Genomic DNA, 16,523 nt, shown 5'->3' with positions numbered 1-16,523 from the left:
ATAAGAGAGCGGGAGCAGCGAGCCTCTGTCTTTTACATCCGGAAAGCGTCGGTTATGGGTTAAAGTACGTGGTGTTTTTTGCGTGCTAAAGTACTCGGGACAGAATTCTTTGGCTTAATTTAAAATGCAGAAGATGCAGCGGTCTTGTAGTAGTAGGTCGACGTCAGCTTTGAAAACCTGTCCGTTCAGAAGCCTGAGTAGACTTAAGTGTTCATTAGTTCCCGCGGGAGCCATGTGCAGCCCCGGCGCTGAGTCGCAAGTCAAGCGCGCGTGGGCCGTGGGCCCTCCTCCAAAGATTAAATACAGCTGATGACTTCAGTGAAGAAGGTCGTTAGTTCTCCCGTCAGCGTCATGTGGCCATCTTGAATCTACTCCGCCGATTAGTAACACTGCATCCGGGTAGCCCGCCAGTTTAATCCAGGTGGTGAGTAGCATTAATAATTGTGCTTGCTGATCGTTTCTGGGATTATGAATCTCCATGTGTCTTTGGGACCTGTCAACTGTGGCAGTCTCCCTTCCTAGCCATGGAAGAGCATATTCTTGTTTATTGGCAAAGCTGTCACCATTTAATTGGTATCAGATTCTGACTTGCACAAGTGACATTCTTCACTTTAAAAAGCTGGAGGGTACTGGGTTATTGGGCAGCCTTCTAACCACTGTCCATATGTTTCTAGGAAGCCGAACTAATTGTTCCAGTGATGATGGAAAATACATAAAGGTACATTGCTCATATGTTTTTTAATCTGAAACCCTTAAGGATTTGGAACGCCAAAATTGGCATATTTTCCTGGCACTTTGTAATTAGTCAACTGACTAGAAACTAACTCAAATAGCTTCAAAGATCTCAGCACCCCGGGTAGCACAAATCAGTTGTATAAAGCTGGTTTTCTTCTCTTGCAGATACCAAGAAATCCAAAGCGATGTGAGTGAAGTCTTATCCTGCAGTATGCTGCCAAGTGATTTTAAATCTCAAGTATGATATTTAAGTCAGAATAAATGAGTGCCTCCTTGTATATAACTACATAAAATGCTTGATTTGTACAGAAAATCAGTGTTTCCTGACTGAATAAATGCAAAGGTGACTGCAAATAGTGAACAGGCTACTTGTTCAACTCTTAGGAGCTTAAGTGGAAATAATATTTTGAGTATTGTTGTGTAAGGTGTTAAAGCATTTGGGGGAAATTCTTACACATAAAAACCAAGTTACCCCTGACAGGGAGGGAGCAGGGTCATTTTATACCACAGAAGATGACAGGAACTATGCAAAGTGGGAAGCTGTGCACTTTATTTACATCGATGTGCACTAAACATTTGTATCTTTACATTTAACAAGTCACATGTAACAAGAGAAAATTAAGCTATAATAAAGGTATTTTACAAACCAAGTCTTCTACCTCAAGACTGAACTGCAGACCACCCGTTAACAGTCCGTTTAAGTTGGCCAATATCTGGTCTAGCTAAAATTTCAATATAAATATTGCTTGCAGCAGCAATGCAGTTTAATTACAAGAGTGAGAAAGTTACACTAAGATTTTTTCACCGGTGTTGGTCATTTTTCCCAAGCCCTTGTGCAAGTGTGCACTATCTATAACTGTCTTTAGATGTAAATGCCTGTTTAGAAAATGTTCTAATGCTATTCTATTTGACATTGCATTGCAGTTGTTCTAAATACTAAACTATAAAGCACTTTCAAATTAGCACCAGTTTTGTACAAAGCTCAGAATTTATGAAAAGGACACAATGTGATGCAGAAGCAAAACGGTGAAGTCTCTCCATGGTCTTAGCCACTGCAAGAGGATTACTTACCCATAACCCTACAGTTTGCACCCACATCTAAGCCTGTTTTGTTTTTGTTTTAATGCATCTATTGGAGATAAAAGAATTGTTTTTTGAAGAACTCCTGATTATCATCAAATCACCTCATCTCATGAGGTTTACTCAAGTATCTTGGGGAGCTGACCTTTCATATATGGGCAAAGATTTTTGCACTGCTACCAAGAAAGCCCTGTAAGTGCATAGTAAGCAGCTATCCCTTTAGAAACCATGGGGAGGAGGGTACCATTGTGAGCATTTGCATCAGCTGGTCTCTGCTTTTTAACCCATTTGAAAACTAGAGATACTATGAAATCTTACCAGCCTTTGTAAATTGTCAGCCAGATGTGTAGCTAGCTAGTACATTGTTACTGGTATGTGGTATAGCAGTTATTTTAAAGCTTACCCACACTGTAGCAGGGAAAGCATTTTTTAATAGTGTTATTAGGACTATGACAGGATAGTCTTAGGAAATCTGCAGATTTCAAGTCAGTTACCAGAAAGTTGCGGTAGATGTCACTCTTGGATCATAGTCTGTATAACAGCATGATGCTAAGGAAAAAACACTTTATCAAGCTGTAAATCTGAAGTGATAAAAAGCAACCAAGCAGGTCACATTAGCAAATATGATGGATAAATTATAAACAACTGGAAAGCATTCTTTATTATGACAATTGTAGCAACATACAAAGTAGCTGGAATATTTTTCTCTTTAGTTGCAATGGTGCTTGGTACAAAGGCTTCATTCAGGAATGTATTGTGAGAATGATACTAATTTTCCTACCTTTAATTTCCTCAGTTTGTCAAAGATCATATTGCCTTTCTTAACAGCCTTTGGAAAAAATCTGAGCTTAAAAATTGTACAAACAGAAAACAATGCCACTCCTAAAGGGATGGGCATATACCATATTATTCAATTATAAGGGAGTTCTCAGTCCAAAGTGGAAAAAGCCTTATTGCACAATCAACATAATCTGGAGAATGCTGAAAAATGGGCAGAGACAAGTCTCAACTGACAATTTAGTCTCTGGTGAAATTAATTTCCATAGACAACAATGCTAATTAAGGACCATCAGTACTACACTGAGGTATCTGTAACCAAAATGTTCATCAAAAATTCTCAAGCAGCAAAGGGTACCCAATTTTTATCACAAAAAAATACAGAGAATTATGGGTCTCTCTCCATTCCCATTAGTTGGCATGTCTGGCTAAATGCCACTGCTGAAAATTTCCCAACAGTTCCTTTAAATACTGTTTTCTTGTTTCCATGAAGGATTAGAGTTTGGTGACACTTTTTATCCAAGGTACAAAGGCTGAGACTTTGGTATAAACACCAGGGGAATCCTTGACCCCACAGCCATATCCCCAGGAGGTCACCCCATACACAACCCAGTTCTCTCCTGGCCGTTCACACATGAGGGGTCCTCCGCTGTCTCCCTGGCAGCTGTCCACACGTTTGTGTCCATGGAGGTTTCCAGCACAGAGCATCCTTCCTGTAAACCGACCCTTATAACGCTCTTCACAAAATCTCTTGGGAAGTAAGGGGATGGCTGCTTGTTGCAGAGTTCTGGAATAGGCTCGTCCTATGCAGGCCAAATAATTGAGTTAGACTCCAGCTAATGATCTTAGAGAAAAATTAAATTCAACAGTTTAAAAAACACTTTAATAGTTTTGAAATAAGCCCTATTATGGCATTAGTATAGTTTAAATTAGTGATAACCTAAATGGTTGGTTTTCTTTTTTTTTTTAACATCTGCACTTAACTAATAACCCTTCACTAAGCTGTTTCTCAGTACCGAGGTTTTTGAAGAATACTTGAGTGACATTTATGGACTTGCCTAAGAGCAAGCACATTTGTGCAGGCTTTAGAAGTTGCATTCTCTATGTGAAAACACTGAGGGTGCATTCATGCTGGTTTTGTATTAGCATATCCATTCCTCTAAGACTCATCTACTTCACTGACTTTTGAGGATTTTAAGTGACAATTACTATCCTAAATAAAAATGTGGTATTTCATAAAAATGATTCAGAAACAAATAGGGTACAAATAGGCTTAAGTTTAACCACTTGATATTTTGTTTTGGTTTTGGCCATAACCCTCAGCATTCAGAAGTTCCCAAGCCCAGGACTGAACCTGTACGACAGGAGTGTCAACATCGTATCCTTAACCCACTGAGCCACCAGGGAAGTCCAGGACTCATTATTTACTAGTAAGCCACTAATTATTTGTGTAGTGACCAAAATGTTTAATTGATAGGTCCCCCATGATAGCCTTTTCTTGGATCTAAATTTCACCGTAATTCTCCAATCCAATTTATTCAACTGGAATAATTCATTGTAAGACATTATGGGAGTTCTCATGTGGTGCAGTGGCTTAAGGGTCTGGCACTGTCACTGCATTAGCTCCAGTCCAGATTTCAGGTAGCATGAGATAAAATGAACACTGAAATAATTACTCACTAAAACCTCACTGGGATTATCACCTGTGGAATACATATTTGATGCTCTTTGCAAGAGTATAGTTAACAGTGCTAGTGATTTTTAATGGAGAGCAGTCAGCATAATCACTTCTCCCTACTCAACAGTCATTCGTGATCAATCACCTAGTCCAGGTGAGACCTAGTTCCGTTTCAGAGACCATCTTGAGCAAACATCAGTCAAGGTCAACTCTAGCAAGACTACTTTCAAAAGCTGTTTGCCTAAAAAGAACATAAACTGAACACTACACTCCTGCTCTAGGATGGGGAGATGGGAAGAATGGGAAGCAGGTGGCAATGAAGGAGAAACTCAAGTGGGTTGGATCCCTCCCCTTGAACCTTGGCAGCTCTACTTTTTGTCTGCTCTTTATTTAGGAATTCTCCATAAGATTTAGTGTGAGAAAGGGCTCCACCATTACAAAGGAACCATCAAACACCAAAGCCCCCTCCTGGGGTAGCTACATCAAAATCATGTGGGAAAGCCTTTTAAAATACTAGCCAGGCCCTAGTCCTGAGGTAGGGCCTAAATTCTAATAGGAATCACAGTATCCTCAGCAGATGAATCCAAATTACATGCATGCATCTCATTTGGCATAGTTACCAAACAACAAAGCCTCAACCCCTTTAAGATTTTATTCCCCACTCTACACCCCAATGTATGGATAATCTCACACGAGAAAGTGCCCAGATCTTGTTTGTTCCCTTGTTTTTGTTATGTTACCTGTGTCGCCCCATCCGGTTATGTAACAATTGGAGGCTGTTTTCTGTGGCCTCTCTCTCCAGAGTGGCAAGCAGGCTGGCAAAATGTGGCTGCTGAATCTGGCACATTGCTCTTCTGGACCTTGTAACCTAACTAGGGCAATGTCGTAGTCACTGCTGTCCGGTCGATACTGCCTGTGAATCACAATCTGCTGAACTCCGATTTCTTCTTCAAACTCTTCTGGCACCAGAGTATGATAATCCCCAACTCGAACAGCGTAGTTCCTCGTGCTGTTGCCATACCTGAGAGGCAGAGAAAGCTAAGGTGTCTCAGATGTTGAAAACTGGTCACTATCTGCCAGGAAGTTTGACAGATACTTTCAAGCCTCTCTTCCAAATTATTAACCCCTTTTATAAGGTTAACTTTACATTTCTCTGACCTCACCACTCTCCTCGTACTCTAACCCACTGTCATGACTTTTTTTCTTCACTCATTAGTCTCTCATCTGCTCTACTTTTCCTTTTTTTTTGAAAACAGTACTTGACAACAATCTAATTTGCTGTTTTTTACATATGTTGTTCTCTGTCTCCCTCATCTGCTCTACTTTTACTTTTTTTTGAAAACAGTACTTGACAACAATCTAATTTGCTATTTTTTACATATATTGTTCTCTGTCTCCCTCTGCCTGAATAAGACGGACTCAAGGGCAGGGATATTTGTCTTCCACACCTAGAATAGTGATGCCACTTAAGTAGCAATGTAGTACATGTTTATTAATTTAGTGAATGAAAAAATGTATATTTTTAATGAGCGTGTCTTCTTTCCATAGGAACTATTCAATTAAAATAGAAACAGTATTTACTTGATTGAGAGTTCTCAGCCTGTTTTCAGCCAACATAACCTTGATTCTGATACATCTGCTGAAAGCAGTTTCTCAGCCTCAGCACTACTGCCATTTGGGGCCAGATGGTTCCCTATTCTAAGGAGCTGTGCTGTGCATTGCATGATGTTTAAAAGATCCCTGTACTAGAGTCCAGTAGCCTGTGCGCGCATGCGCGCGCACGCACATGCACACACGCGCGCGCGCGCGCGCGTGCACACACACACACACACACACACCACCTTAGTCTGACAACCAAAAATGTCTTCAGACATTGCCAAATAAACACTAAGGTACAAATTTTCCACATTTTAGAATCACCAACCTAGAGTACAGGATCTGGCCCACCTCCTGGTCACTTCCTCTTTTCTCACTGAAGAGTTCAGCCCCTGCCCACTTCCCCTCTACTGCTACTTACAAAGTTCTCAATGACTCAATTCCCCGCAGTTTTCTTTCCCATTTAGTTCCCTAACCTCCTCACGTGCAGAGTATATCCTCCACTTCATCTCAGCCCCCCACCTGGAGTTCATACTCACCAAATACGACACATTTTTGAAGTCTCAATTTCAAGCACCTCATACTCAACTACGTCCTATCTTTATAGTTTCACAGCTGTACAGTTCTTGAACGACACTGGACTTTAGTCCTTGGGCGCCCCTAGTTTTTTCATTTCAATCTCACTCTGCTTATGACATCCCTTCTTACCAGGCTTGGATTCCATAATCACCCTTTTGCAAAAATGTTCAATCCTTTCCTTTTATCTGCCAAAACTCCAACTCTAGGTTTATCAACTTACCACCTACCTTCTACGAGCATCTAACTGTTGAAAGGGAAAAAGATTTAACAGCTCTCACCTTAATTTTTTAATCAAAACTTAAAAGTCTTCCACTGGACATAAGGCCTGTACTTGAATATGAATTTAGAGAAGTGGTTTTCAAAAGTTGGAATTTTCTAATGATGATCTACTTTAAATATAAGCTTTCATTTACTCCTATAAAATTACTGGAAGTTATAAGTTGCTCAAACATTCTAATAGCCCTAAATAGGGCTTCGACAACATTGCAATATATAAACTGATTTTCTTAACTATGTCAGCTCAAAAAACTGAACAATGCAACAAAGATGATTTAGCTTATATAAGCACTTGGTAGTGACCTATGAAACTAAACTTTCCTGCAATTCCTTAAAATTCTTTCAACCTTAAATCATCACATATCTTTTAAAGTTTAGAAGGCTTTTTTGAATATATTGCATATAGAGACTATCTTCTTGTGGGTTCCACTTTGAACTTTAAATAAGTTTAGGATTATTTCACATCGTGAAACTATAAAAAGTAATAGTCTTGAAGTATAATCAGATATTTAAATGACTCTCACTTCTGCTTTCTGTGTACTGATACTACTGTATTATAAAAGTTCTATACACCTCATTAATGTACTCAGGTTTAAAGTCAACCCCCAAGTGATTTAACACCTTTCTAACAAGAATAACTATCAACACATCCTTGAAAGTGCTGCTGAAATGTTTCATGTAGCTTTGGAATGGAAGAAGTTCTCTCGAGTCGCACTATCCAATATAGTAGCCAGTAGCCACATGTGGCTATGGGAGCACTTGAAATGTGGTTGGTCCAAAATAAGATTTGCAAAAAGTACAAACTATGCTCAGGACTTTGAATATTTAGCATGAAAAAAAGAATGCAAAATACCTGGCTTCTATAGAAAATAAGAGTATCAAATAGCTCAATTTTATATTTTGCAATGATAATGTTTTGGATATACTGAATTAAATATATCATTAAAATTAATTTTGGTCATTCGGTTTTTTAATCTTTTTATGTGGCTACTAGGAAATTTAAGTTACATATGATTTGCACTTGTGGCTCACATTTTATTTCTATTGGATAGCATTGGTCTAGAGAAATAGTTTGGCGTAAACTAGGCATCCTATTTCATTCTGGAGGTTTGGGTTTTTTTGGCCATGCCCACAGCATGTGGCAGTTTCTGAGCCAGGGATTGAACCCATGCCACAGCAGCAACATATGCCACTGCAGTGACAACCCTGGATCCTTAATCTCCTGCCCCAGAAAAGAATTCCTTATTTTATTTTTTTTTAATGCAGTCTCTTATGTTGCTTGTAACCTTTATTTATTTACTGTCTTTTTAGTGCTGCACCTGCAGTATATGGAGATTCCCAGGCTAGGAACTGATTCAGAGCGGTAGCCCCTGGTCCATGCCACAGCCACAGGAACGCCAGATCCAAGCCATGTCTGCGACCTACACCACAGCTCACTGGCATCCTCATGGATACTAGTCAGATTCATTTCCACTGAGCCACGATGGGAATCCCTGCTTATAACCTTTAATCTCAAGTTATGAGACATTTCCTTGTCAACTTTTTATATCCTTTAAGATAATTACATTACTGTTCAACCTAAAAAAAAAAAAAAAAGTTTTACCGCAACAATGTTTTCCATTCTTTGAAAAAGAGCTGTGACACTTAGCTAAAATAATCCTTGCATCTAAATTGGCTGTATAAATATATCTTACATTATCTAAAAATTGGGTCTTCAACCAGTGAACAGAGAAACAGGACAGACAGTAAGGAAAGTATTTTTAAAATATCCTAGTCTTAAAGTCTCAGGCAATCTTGCCTTAATGTGTTACTTCACACCTGGATTGCTGGAATAGTCTGCTAAGTGGCCTTGCTGCTCCAAGTTTTAATTTTTTCTAGCCATCCTTCACGTTGCCATCGAGCAATGTTTCCAAATGATAATATAACTGCTCTTCTGAATCCCCCTCAAGGGCTCTCCACTGTCTACATAATAAAGTCCAAGTTCCTTAAATAACATATAAACCATCCAAGAATGGCCATCGTCCACCTCTCCGACACCACCTCTGTGGCCCTGTCATTTCAGTGTCTCACAAACTGTCTTTATTCAAACTACTTGCAAAATCATTCCTGCCTCCCCTCATCCTGCTATGGAAAAAACTGACTTTATCTTTCAAGTCTTCAGATCTCCTAGGAAACTCTTCCTGCCCTGCCCGAAAGCTGGCCAAGCCTTCTTTCAAACACTGCCAATAGCACTGTCAGAGCATTTATAACTGTTTCTAGGACTTGTTAAGATGTTAGGTCTCCCCAGTTAAAGCCTCCTTAAGTGTAAGGACCATGTTATGCTCACTTTTGTATCTTCAACAGCAAGCAAAGTGCTTGGTGTGGAGAAAGCCTTTAATAAATATACATTAAGTGGCCTCCTTTGGAAGACACGTATGTCCACACACACGCTCATCCCTAATTTACTGAAACGAAGACACCTTCTCACCAAATAGCTATGTTATACAACACCATCACAAGTTTTTATTTCATTGGGAAAAAAAAAAGTCCCCACAAATATCTACTTTTCCCATTAATGCTGACTGTTCGGAATAACCTTTGATGAACACAAATGTCCAGGCCATACGAATTCTCAGAATATTAAGTTAATGGGCCGATGTAGGACCACAGGTGATCTAGATTCATAGTCAGGCTTGAGAACCACTGAAGCAAAGACGTAAGGGCACAGGCATAACTCCTGCCCCTTCATGCCTAGAATTGCACTGGCTGAAGCAAGCATCCTAAGAGATTATTAATACATTGCCAAAACGCACACACACAAACATTCTATACATATTCTGTGCTCTCAGATCAAGTAGCTTTCAGCAAGTATTTCTGAGTATTCCCCCAAATTAATACTGTCACCAGTCAGGAGTTGATATTAAACTGAGAATAAAAATAAAATGTTTACCTGACAAGAAAGAAAAATGCACCATTCTTGTCAAAATGAAGATAAATAAAAGTACCTATACTTTTTGTTTGTTTGTTGTCTTTTTGCCTTTTCTAGGGCCGCTCCCTCCAAATATGGAGATTCCCAGAATCGGAGCTGCAGCTGCCAGCCTAGGCCAGAGCAACAGCAACGCGGGATCCGAGCCACATCTGTGAGCTACACCACAGCTCATGACAACGCCAGATCCTTAACCCACTGAGCAAGGCCAGGGATCGAACCTGCAACCTCATGGTTCCTAGTCAGATTCGTTAACCACTGAGCCACGATGAGAACTCCCCAAAGTACCTATACTTTTAAAGTTGTTGTGATTTAAGAAATGTACCAGCTAAACCTAGGCAGTGATTCCCACACTACCTTCATTCCAATTATTCTTAGAACAAGATTTATGCTTGGAAATTGAAAAGCATCTAACAAAAGACCGAATTAGTTTACTAACCAAATATTTGTCTTTCAGTGTTACCTCTCCTAGTACGTGTGATTATATACTTAGGGGGGAATACTTTGGCTGAGTGTTTCCCAATATGATTTTGGACTTGGAAAACATTTTTCTATGGTTCTAGGCATCTCAAGGAATTCTCTTTTTCAATGTATTTTAAGGTCTTCCTAATAGAGCTTTTGTTATTTTGATATTTACTATATTCAAAAATGCTCCTAAAACAAACATTTCACGTTTTGACTGACAACACCATTCAGTTGTTTGCGTTGCTGAAATGCCTTCAACTCCCCCTCAAATAAAAATTGGATGAAACTCCTGGACAAGTTTGAGCAAGAGAGGATCTGAGACAGCAGTTAGTAAAATCCACTATTCCAATTTCTCTGAGAGTCTAGAGTTAATAAAAACAACAATTAAAGTTTTCTAGAATTAAAAATAGAAGAGTTAATTTAGGTGGCAGGGTCATTTTTTATGTGTGTCTTCTACGTAGACTCATCTCTTCAGAAAAATGATATTTTACATCAGCCTGTACACATCTGTTATTACTCGAATCCGTTTTTCTCTGTTGTCTGGATGAAACTCAAAAAGTGGCTCATTGAAGTTTCTTGTATAAATGGTTCCAGTTGCTTACAGAGAAGTGACCTTGTACTGTCCCTTATATACACATAGTGTGTGTTCAGGAACTGGTTTTGGCATGACTGATGGTATTGTATATTTTGCCAAAGACCTTGTTCTGCAGAACTCTACCATGTCATGGTGGCACATATGTTAAGTACCAGACACATTTTGTTCTTAAAGAGTGAGTTCCAGGAGTTCCCACTGTGGCTCAGAGGTAACAAACCCAACTTGTATCCATGAAGACTCAGGTTCAATCCCTAGCCCTGCTCAGTGGGTTAAGGATCCAGTGTTGCCATGAGCTATGGTGTAGGTTGCAGATGCTGCTTGGGTCCAGCATTGCTGTGGCTGTGGCATCGGCTGGCAGCTGCAGCTCCGATTTGACCCCTAGCCTGGGAACTTCATAGGCCATGAGTGTGGCCGTTACCTCTGTGTTTCATCTTTCTAATTATAATGGCTAATAATCTAGATATTTCTGATTTTCAGAGCAGCAATTTCTTACAAATTTACGCTGCTATGATGTTTCTAGGCAAAAAATCAAAAAAGATAAAATCATGTAAAGCTACATATTTAATCAAATCAAATATTGCAGTGGAATTACAGAAATAAAAGAGTCCTTGTTTCAGGTACATTTTTTTTCTCCAAAATGGTGTTTGTTATCAGAACAAGCAATTGAAAGAAATTAGTTTAATATTCAGGAATTTTTCTCTCAATTATATTGTACTGTCATAGAGAAAAGGTCATTTTATGGTACTTGTAGTCATGATTCAGAGTAGAAAGTAAAAGCAAGCAATTTATATTGTGCAAAATTCACAGGACAACTGCAAAAAAACAAACCAACAAACAAAAAAAAACACCTTAACTTATCCAAGTGTCTGCTTCAAATTGCCAACAGGATATTGCATTCCAAAGTCTGTATTACATTAACATTAGGAAAAATGTGGAAAATTAGATAGAAGGCCTTTAAATGGTGATTTACTGGAGTTCTCGTCGTGGCTGAGTGGTTAATGAATCCAACTAGGAACCATGAGGTTGCAGGTTCCATCCCTGGCCTTGCTTAGTGGGTTAATGAACTGGTGTTGCCGTGAGCTGTGGTGTAGGCGCAGCTTGGACCTCCATAGGCCGCGGGTACAGCCCTAGGGGAAAAAAAAAAGGCAAAAAAGATAAATAAATCAATGGTGATTTACCAACTACCTCAGTTACCTTGTTTAACGTTGGCATAAAAGAATGTTTTGCACAATTCACAGTATGTGAAAGTTATGAGAGTACAGTGGATTATTGCAACTTGGTCAGTTTTCCAATCAAGTACCCTCATCCTGTAAAGAGACACCACTACAGGAAATGAGGGTAACAGGATGGTGGATGCTGAGTAGCCGCCTTCTGATCTCATTCTTCCCAGGCCATCATTCCTGGATTATTCTAATATAAGGACTGCATAAAAGAGTGACTACTCTACAGAGACAAAACAAAATAAACAAAAAACTGTCATCCTATAGAATAAAATAACACAGATGGTGATAGCAATCTAGGCCTTACTGTTAGAAATGGGTGTTCAAGGGCACCATCCTATAGGATCAGGAATTAGGCACCAAAGAAGGCCCATGAACAAGAAACTTTTTTATATAGTGAAGGCCAGTAGTTAAAGCAGTGGAGGTACAAATAGAAATAAAAAGGGAGTAAGAGAGCCAACAAAATATGAATAGATCCCCTGCCAGGGGGCCTTCAGTTAGATTCCTAAGAAATCTAAAAGGAAGGTAACCTCTCAGAACCTGACTACATTGCTTCTACACTACACTACAGCATCTATAATTCCAGAGAAAAAGTATTTTTTTGCATATTTCAGAGTTTCTGATGATTAAAGGAGTGTCATTTTAACCCAAAGTCCCTGAATCCAGAAGATGAAATTTGTATCTTGGACTAATCACTGGTAACTGTCCTTGTGGCTTTTAATAAACTCACTGCAATAGAGATGAGTTGTAGTCTCCTTGGGCACTTCCAAACCAGTCTATGAAATCTGGTAGAGGTTAGAGACCACATCAGATGGATATAGAACACATTTGCAAAACAATTTTCTCCCTACTCATATTAAAAGGATCTTGCATTCTATCCAAAGCTCATCAAAACAGTACATATCATCATCTGCTCCCCTGCTTTCTAATCAACTGTCTTTATTTTATACTGCACAAATAATGGGAAGAAATTCAGAATGACATATGGAAGGAGTTATCTGTTGATCTAGGTTTAAAATACCACCATCCTCTAAAGAGTCCAACATTCTTAAATATATCCACTATCTGGCAACTGAGCCCCCAATTTCATCATGCAGCAATCATTTAAGAGGGTCCACTATGTGCCAAGTAATACACTAGACACTTGGTTTTATAAACACAAATGAGACAATTGCTGACTTTAAGCAGTATTCTAGAAGGAGCGGGCCAAGCGAAGAATAATGACATGTAAACAAATAAACCCAAACATGTACCTTAAAAAAAAAAAAAAAAAAAAGGGCCTTCCAGGAAACTGAAAAGTCAGATCACTAAGTTTTCAACCTCATGTGGAATTTTTGGGCAATTTCCCTATTTTAATACTTTAAACCCCTAAGTCTATAACTTTTAGCAGAGAAAGATTTACTCAAAAGACAAGGAGTCTTGAACAAGAGGAGGGTAATCTCAACTGAATATATTCAATTACATCGCTTAAATTCTAAGCCCAAGACAGGCTTGTCCAGTTTCTCTGCAGCTTCCTCCCTTATTTTTCTCCACTAGTCAGTGGAATAAAATCATCCTGAATTCCCCCCCCCCAAAAAAAAAAACAAAAAAATGGAGTTCCTGTCGTGGCTCAGTGGTTAACGAATCCGACTAGGAACCATGAGGTTGTGGGTTCAATACCTGGCCTCACTCAGTGGGTTAAGGATCCGTTGTTGCCGTGAGCTGTGGTATAGGTTGCAGACGCAGCTCGGATCCTGTGTTGCGTGGCTCTGGCGTAGGCCAGCAGCTACAGCTCCGATTAGACCCCTAGCCTGGGAACCTCCATATGCAGCGGGAGCAGCCCCAGAAAAGGCAAAAAGACAAAACAAACAAAAAAAATCATCCTGAATTCCCTACTTTTGATAATAATAACCTTTGATTCCTTTTTCTGAACCCCAACATAAAAATAACCAACATTCATTTTTAATTGCACAGTTTACAAAATGCTTTCACATACTTTGCAGATCATTTGTTCCTCACTGTGGAATGTTACTGCCATCATTTTACAGATGAGAAAACTGAGGCTCCAAGACATTAAAATAATTTCCATACAGTGAAACTAGTAACAGCTGTTGGAGCTGGAACTGTATAACCTTGGTCTTGATGGCCAGATCCAAGTCTCTGGTTGTGCAGTACCAAGTTCTATTGATTTCTATCAGTGTCCCTATCTTCTCTCCCTCATTCTCTTTTCTACCTTCTATCTTTACTACAATAGCTGTATAACTAGTCTCCCTCTGTTCCTGCCACAGTGAGTCTCAGTCAGTTGGTCACATGGACCAATTTGAGTCACACCAGAAAAAGCAAGAGGGTCTTCACTCTCAATGTTCCTAAGAATCACTCAAGATGCTTGATAAAAATGTGAACTCTGGAGTTCCCACTGTGGCACAACAGAATTAGTGGTGTCTCTGCAGTGCTGGGACATAGGTTTGATCCCTGGCCCAAAACAGTGGTTTAAAAGGTCCAGTGTTGCCACAGTTGTGCGTGGGTTGCAACTGCAGCTCAGATCTGATCCCTAGCCCAGGAACTTCTATATGCCGAGAGATGGCAAAAAAAGCAAACTTCTGGGTCTCAGCTCCAAAGATTCAGTAGATCTGGAATAGGGCCCAGGAATCCGGATTTTTAATAAGTTGGAAGTATCTAATATTGTTGTGAAAAGACCATGCTTTAATAAGATGGATGTATCTATTGTTGTGAAAAGACCATGCCTTAGTGCCCTAAGGAGTTCCCGTCGTGCAGCAGCAGAAACGAATCCGACTAGGAACCATGAGGTTTTGGGTTCCATTCTTGGTCTCACTCAGTGAGCTAAGGATCCGGCGTTGCCGTGAGCTGTGGTGTAGGTTGCAGATGCGGCTCAGATCCCGCGTTGCTGTGGCTGTGGTATAGGCCGGCAGCTACAGCTCTGATTCGACCCCTAGCCTGGGAACCTCCATATACAACAGGTGCCGCCCTAAAAAGCAAAACAAACAAACAAACAAACCAGTGCCCTAAACTTGTTTTGATCCTATATATCTCCTTCCTCTGTGTTCCCATAGCTACACTGAAGACGCAGGATACCAAGGGTCCTAATGGCTTATTCTCCAAGATATTCCTAGTGCACAGCACACCCCTGGGACTATCAGAGGCTCAATAACTTCTTAAGTAAATAAACATCTATTGTCTGTGCCATTCACGAAACACATAAATGTATTAAACCCCTGGTATATACACGAACTCTCAAGCTCAATTATTACCCTAGAAATGACAAAGGCTATGTAAAATACAGTTTTGTGTCTTCCACAGCACTTTGAATATGCATGATTACTCCTGAAGTATTTATCAAAATAGATAAGAGGAAGTGAATAGAGGGCCTAGAAACAAAGATATATGAGAACTTTGCATACAACACAGTTGACATAATCAGTGGGTAAAGAATGGAATGTTCAATTTTCAAAAGTTCTGAGAAAACGACCTATCTGTAAAGAAAAACAAAACTTGCCCCTTATGTCAAAAACCATACACATAAAAATTGTAAACTGATTAAAAATCTAAACAGGAAAAGTAAAATTGCAAATTTTTTTTTGTAAAAAACTAAGATAATATCTTCATAGGGGCTAGGGAAGGATTTTTTTTTTTTTTTCTTTTCTAGGGCCGCACCCACGGCATATGGAGGTTCCCAGGCTAGGGGTCGAATAGGAACTGTAGCCACCAGCCTAAGCCAGAGCCAAAACAACTCAGGATCCAAGCCACGTCTGCAACCTACACCACAGCTCACGGCAACACCAGATCCTTAACCCATGAGTGAGGCCAGGGATCAAACCCACAAACTCATGGTTCCTAGTCGGATTCGTTAACCACTGCACCACGACGGGAACTCCAGGAAGGATTTTTAAAATAAGTTATGCAAAGATTTTATAAGACTTTAAAAACTGATATATTTAAATATATTAAAATTAAAGAGAAATACCTTAAACAAGTGAAAGGACATGCTCCAGATTAGGAACAGGTATTTGTAACACATAATGACAAAGTCTTTGTACAAAGACTATATCCGAAAAAATCTGTGAATCAATTACAAAAGACAACCCAATAGAAAAACAAGCAAAGGATGTTAACAAATAATTCATGAAAGAGAAAGGCCTAATCAGGAAAACAGAATTAGAAAGAAATCCAGGAGATCCTGTCATGGTAACAGGGGAAGCGAATCCAACCTGGAACCATGAGGTTGCAGGTTCGCTCCCTGGTCTCGCTCAGTGGGTTGGGGATCCAGGGTTGCCTTGAGCTGTGGAATAGGTCACAGATGTGGCTCAGATCCTGTGTTGCTGTGGCTATGGCACAGGCTGGCAGCTCTAGCTCTAACTGGACTCCTAGCCTGGGAACCTCCATAGGCTGTGGGTGCAGCCCTAAAAAGACAAAAAAAAAAAAAAAAATCCAAAAACTCTAAGATTGGCAAAAATTGAAAATGCTGATGGTGTCAAGTTGAGGTGGGGATGTAAGGACACAGGAACTTAGATACTGCTGTGATATAAACTGATATAGTTATTTTAGAAAGTAAATAAGTAG

The 16,523-nt window shown here is 39.6% G+C and overlaps 1 protein-coding gene, 1 long non-coding RNA gene and 1 other non-coding gene across 3 annotated transcripts in view; 2 read left to right on the top strand and 1 right to left on the bottom strand.

The window, feature by feature from the left end:
* LOC125137691 (uncharacterized) lies at positions 1-1,096 on the top strand. Its single transcript, XR_007137480.1, has 3 exons — positions 1-424; positions 675-718; positions 901-1,096. It is a non-coding gene; the product is annotated as an uncharacterized LOC125137691 (long non-coding RNA).
* Positions 475-605, top strand: LOC125110417 (small nucleolar RNA SNORA24). Its single transcript, XR_007130603.1, has one exon. It is a non-coding gene; the product is annotated as a small nucleolar RNA SNORA24 (small nucleolar RNA).
* Positions 1,097-1,268: 172 nt separating the features above from the next.
* The window catches only part of PRSS12 (serine protease 12), a 74,907-nt gene continuing 59,652 nt past the window's right edge, over positions 1,269-16,523 (bottom strand). Inside the window, exons 12-13 of the mRNA XM_047798625.1 lie at positions 5,011-5,291; positions 1,269-3,395 (exon numbers count right to left, since the gene is read on the bottom strand). Of these exons, the coding sequence (XP_047654581.1) occupies positions 3,088-3,395; positions 5,011-5,291 (589 nt within the window). The 3' untranslated portion in view covers positions 1,269-3,087. The remainder of the gene's footprint in view (positions 3,396-5,010; positions 5,292-16,523) is intronic.

The sequence above is a fragment of the Phacochoerus africanus genome, chromosome 10 (assembly GCF_016906955.1).
Source record: "Phacochoerus africanus isolate WHEZ1 chromosome 10, ROS_Pafr_v1, whole genome shotgun sequence".
Classification (NCBI taxonomy): domain Eukaryota; kingdom Metazoa; phylum Chordata; class Mammalia; order Artiodactyla; family Suidae; genus Phacochoerus; species Phacochoerus africanus.
The sequence above is the reverse complement of the archived record's forward strand: the minus strand, read 5'-3'. Positions and strand labels throughout refer to the sequence as shown.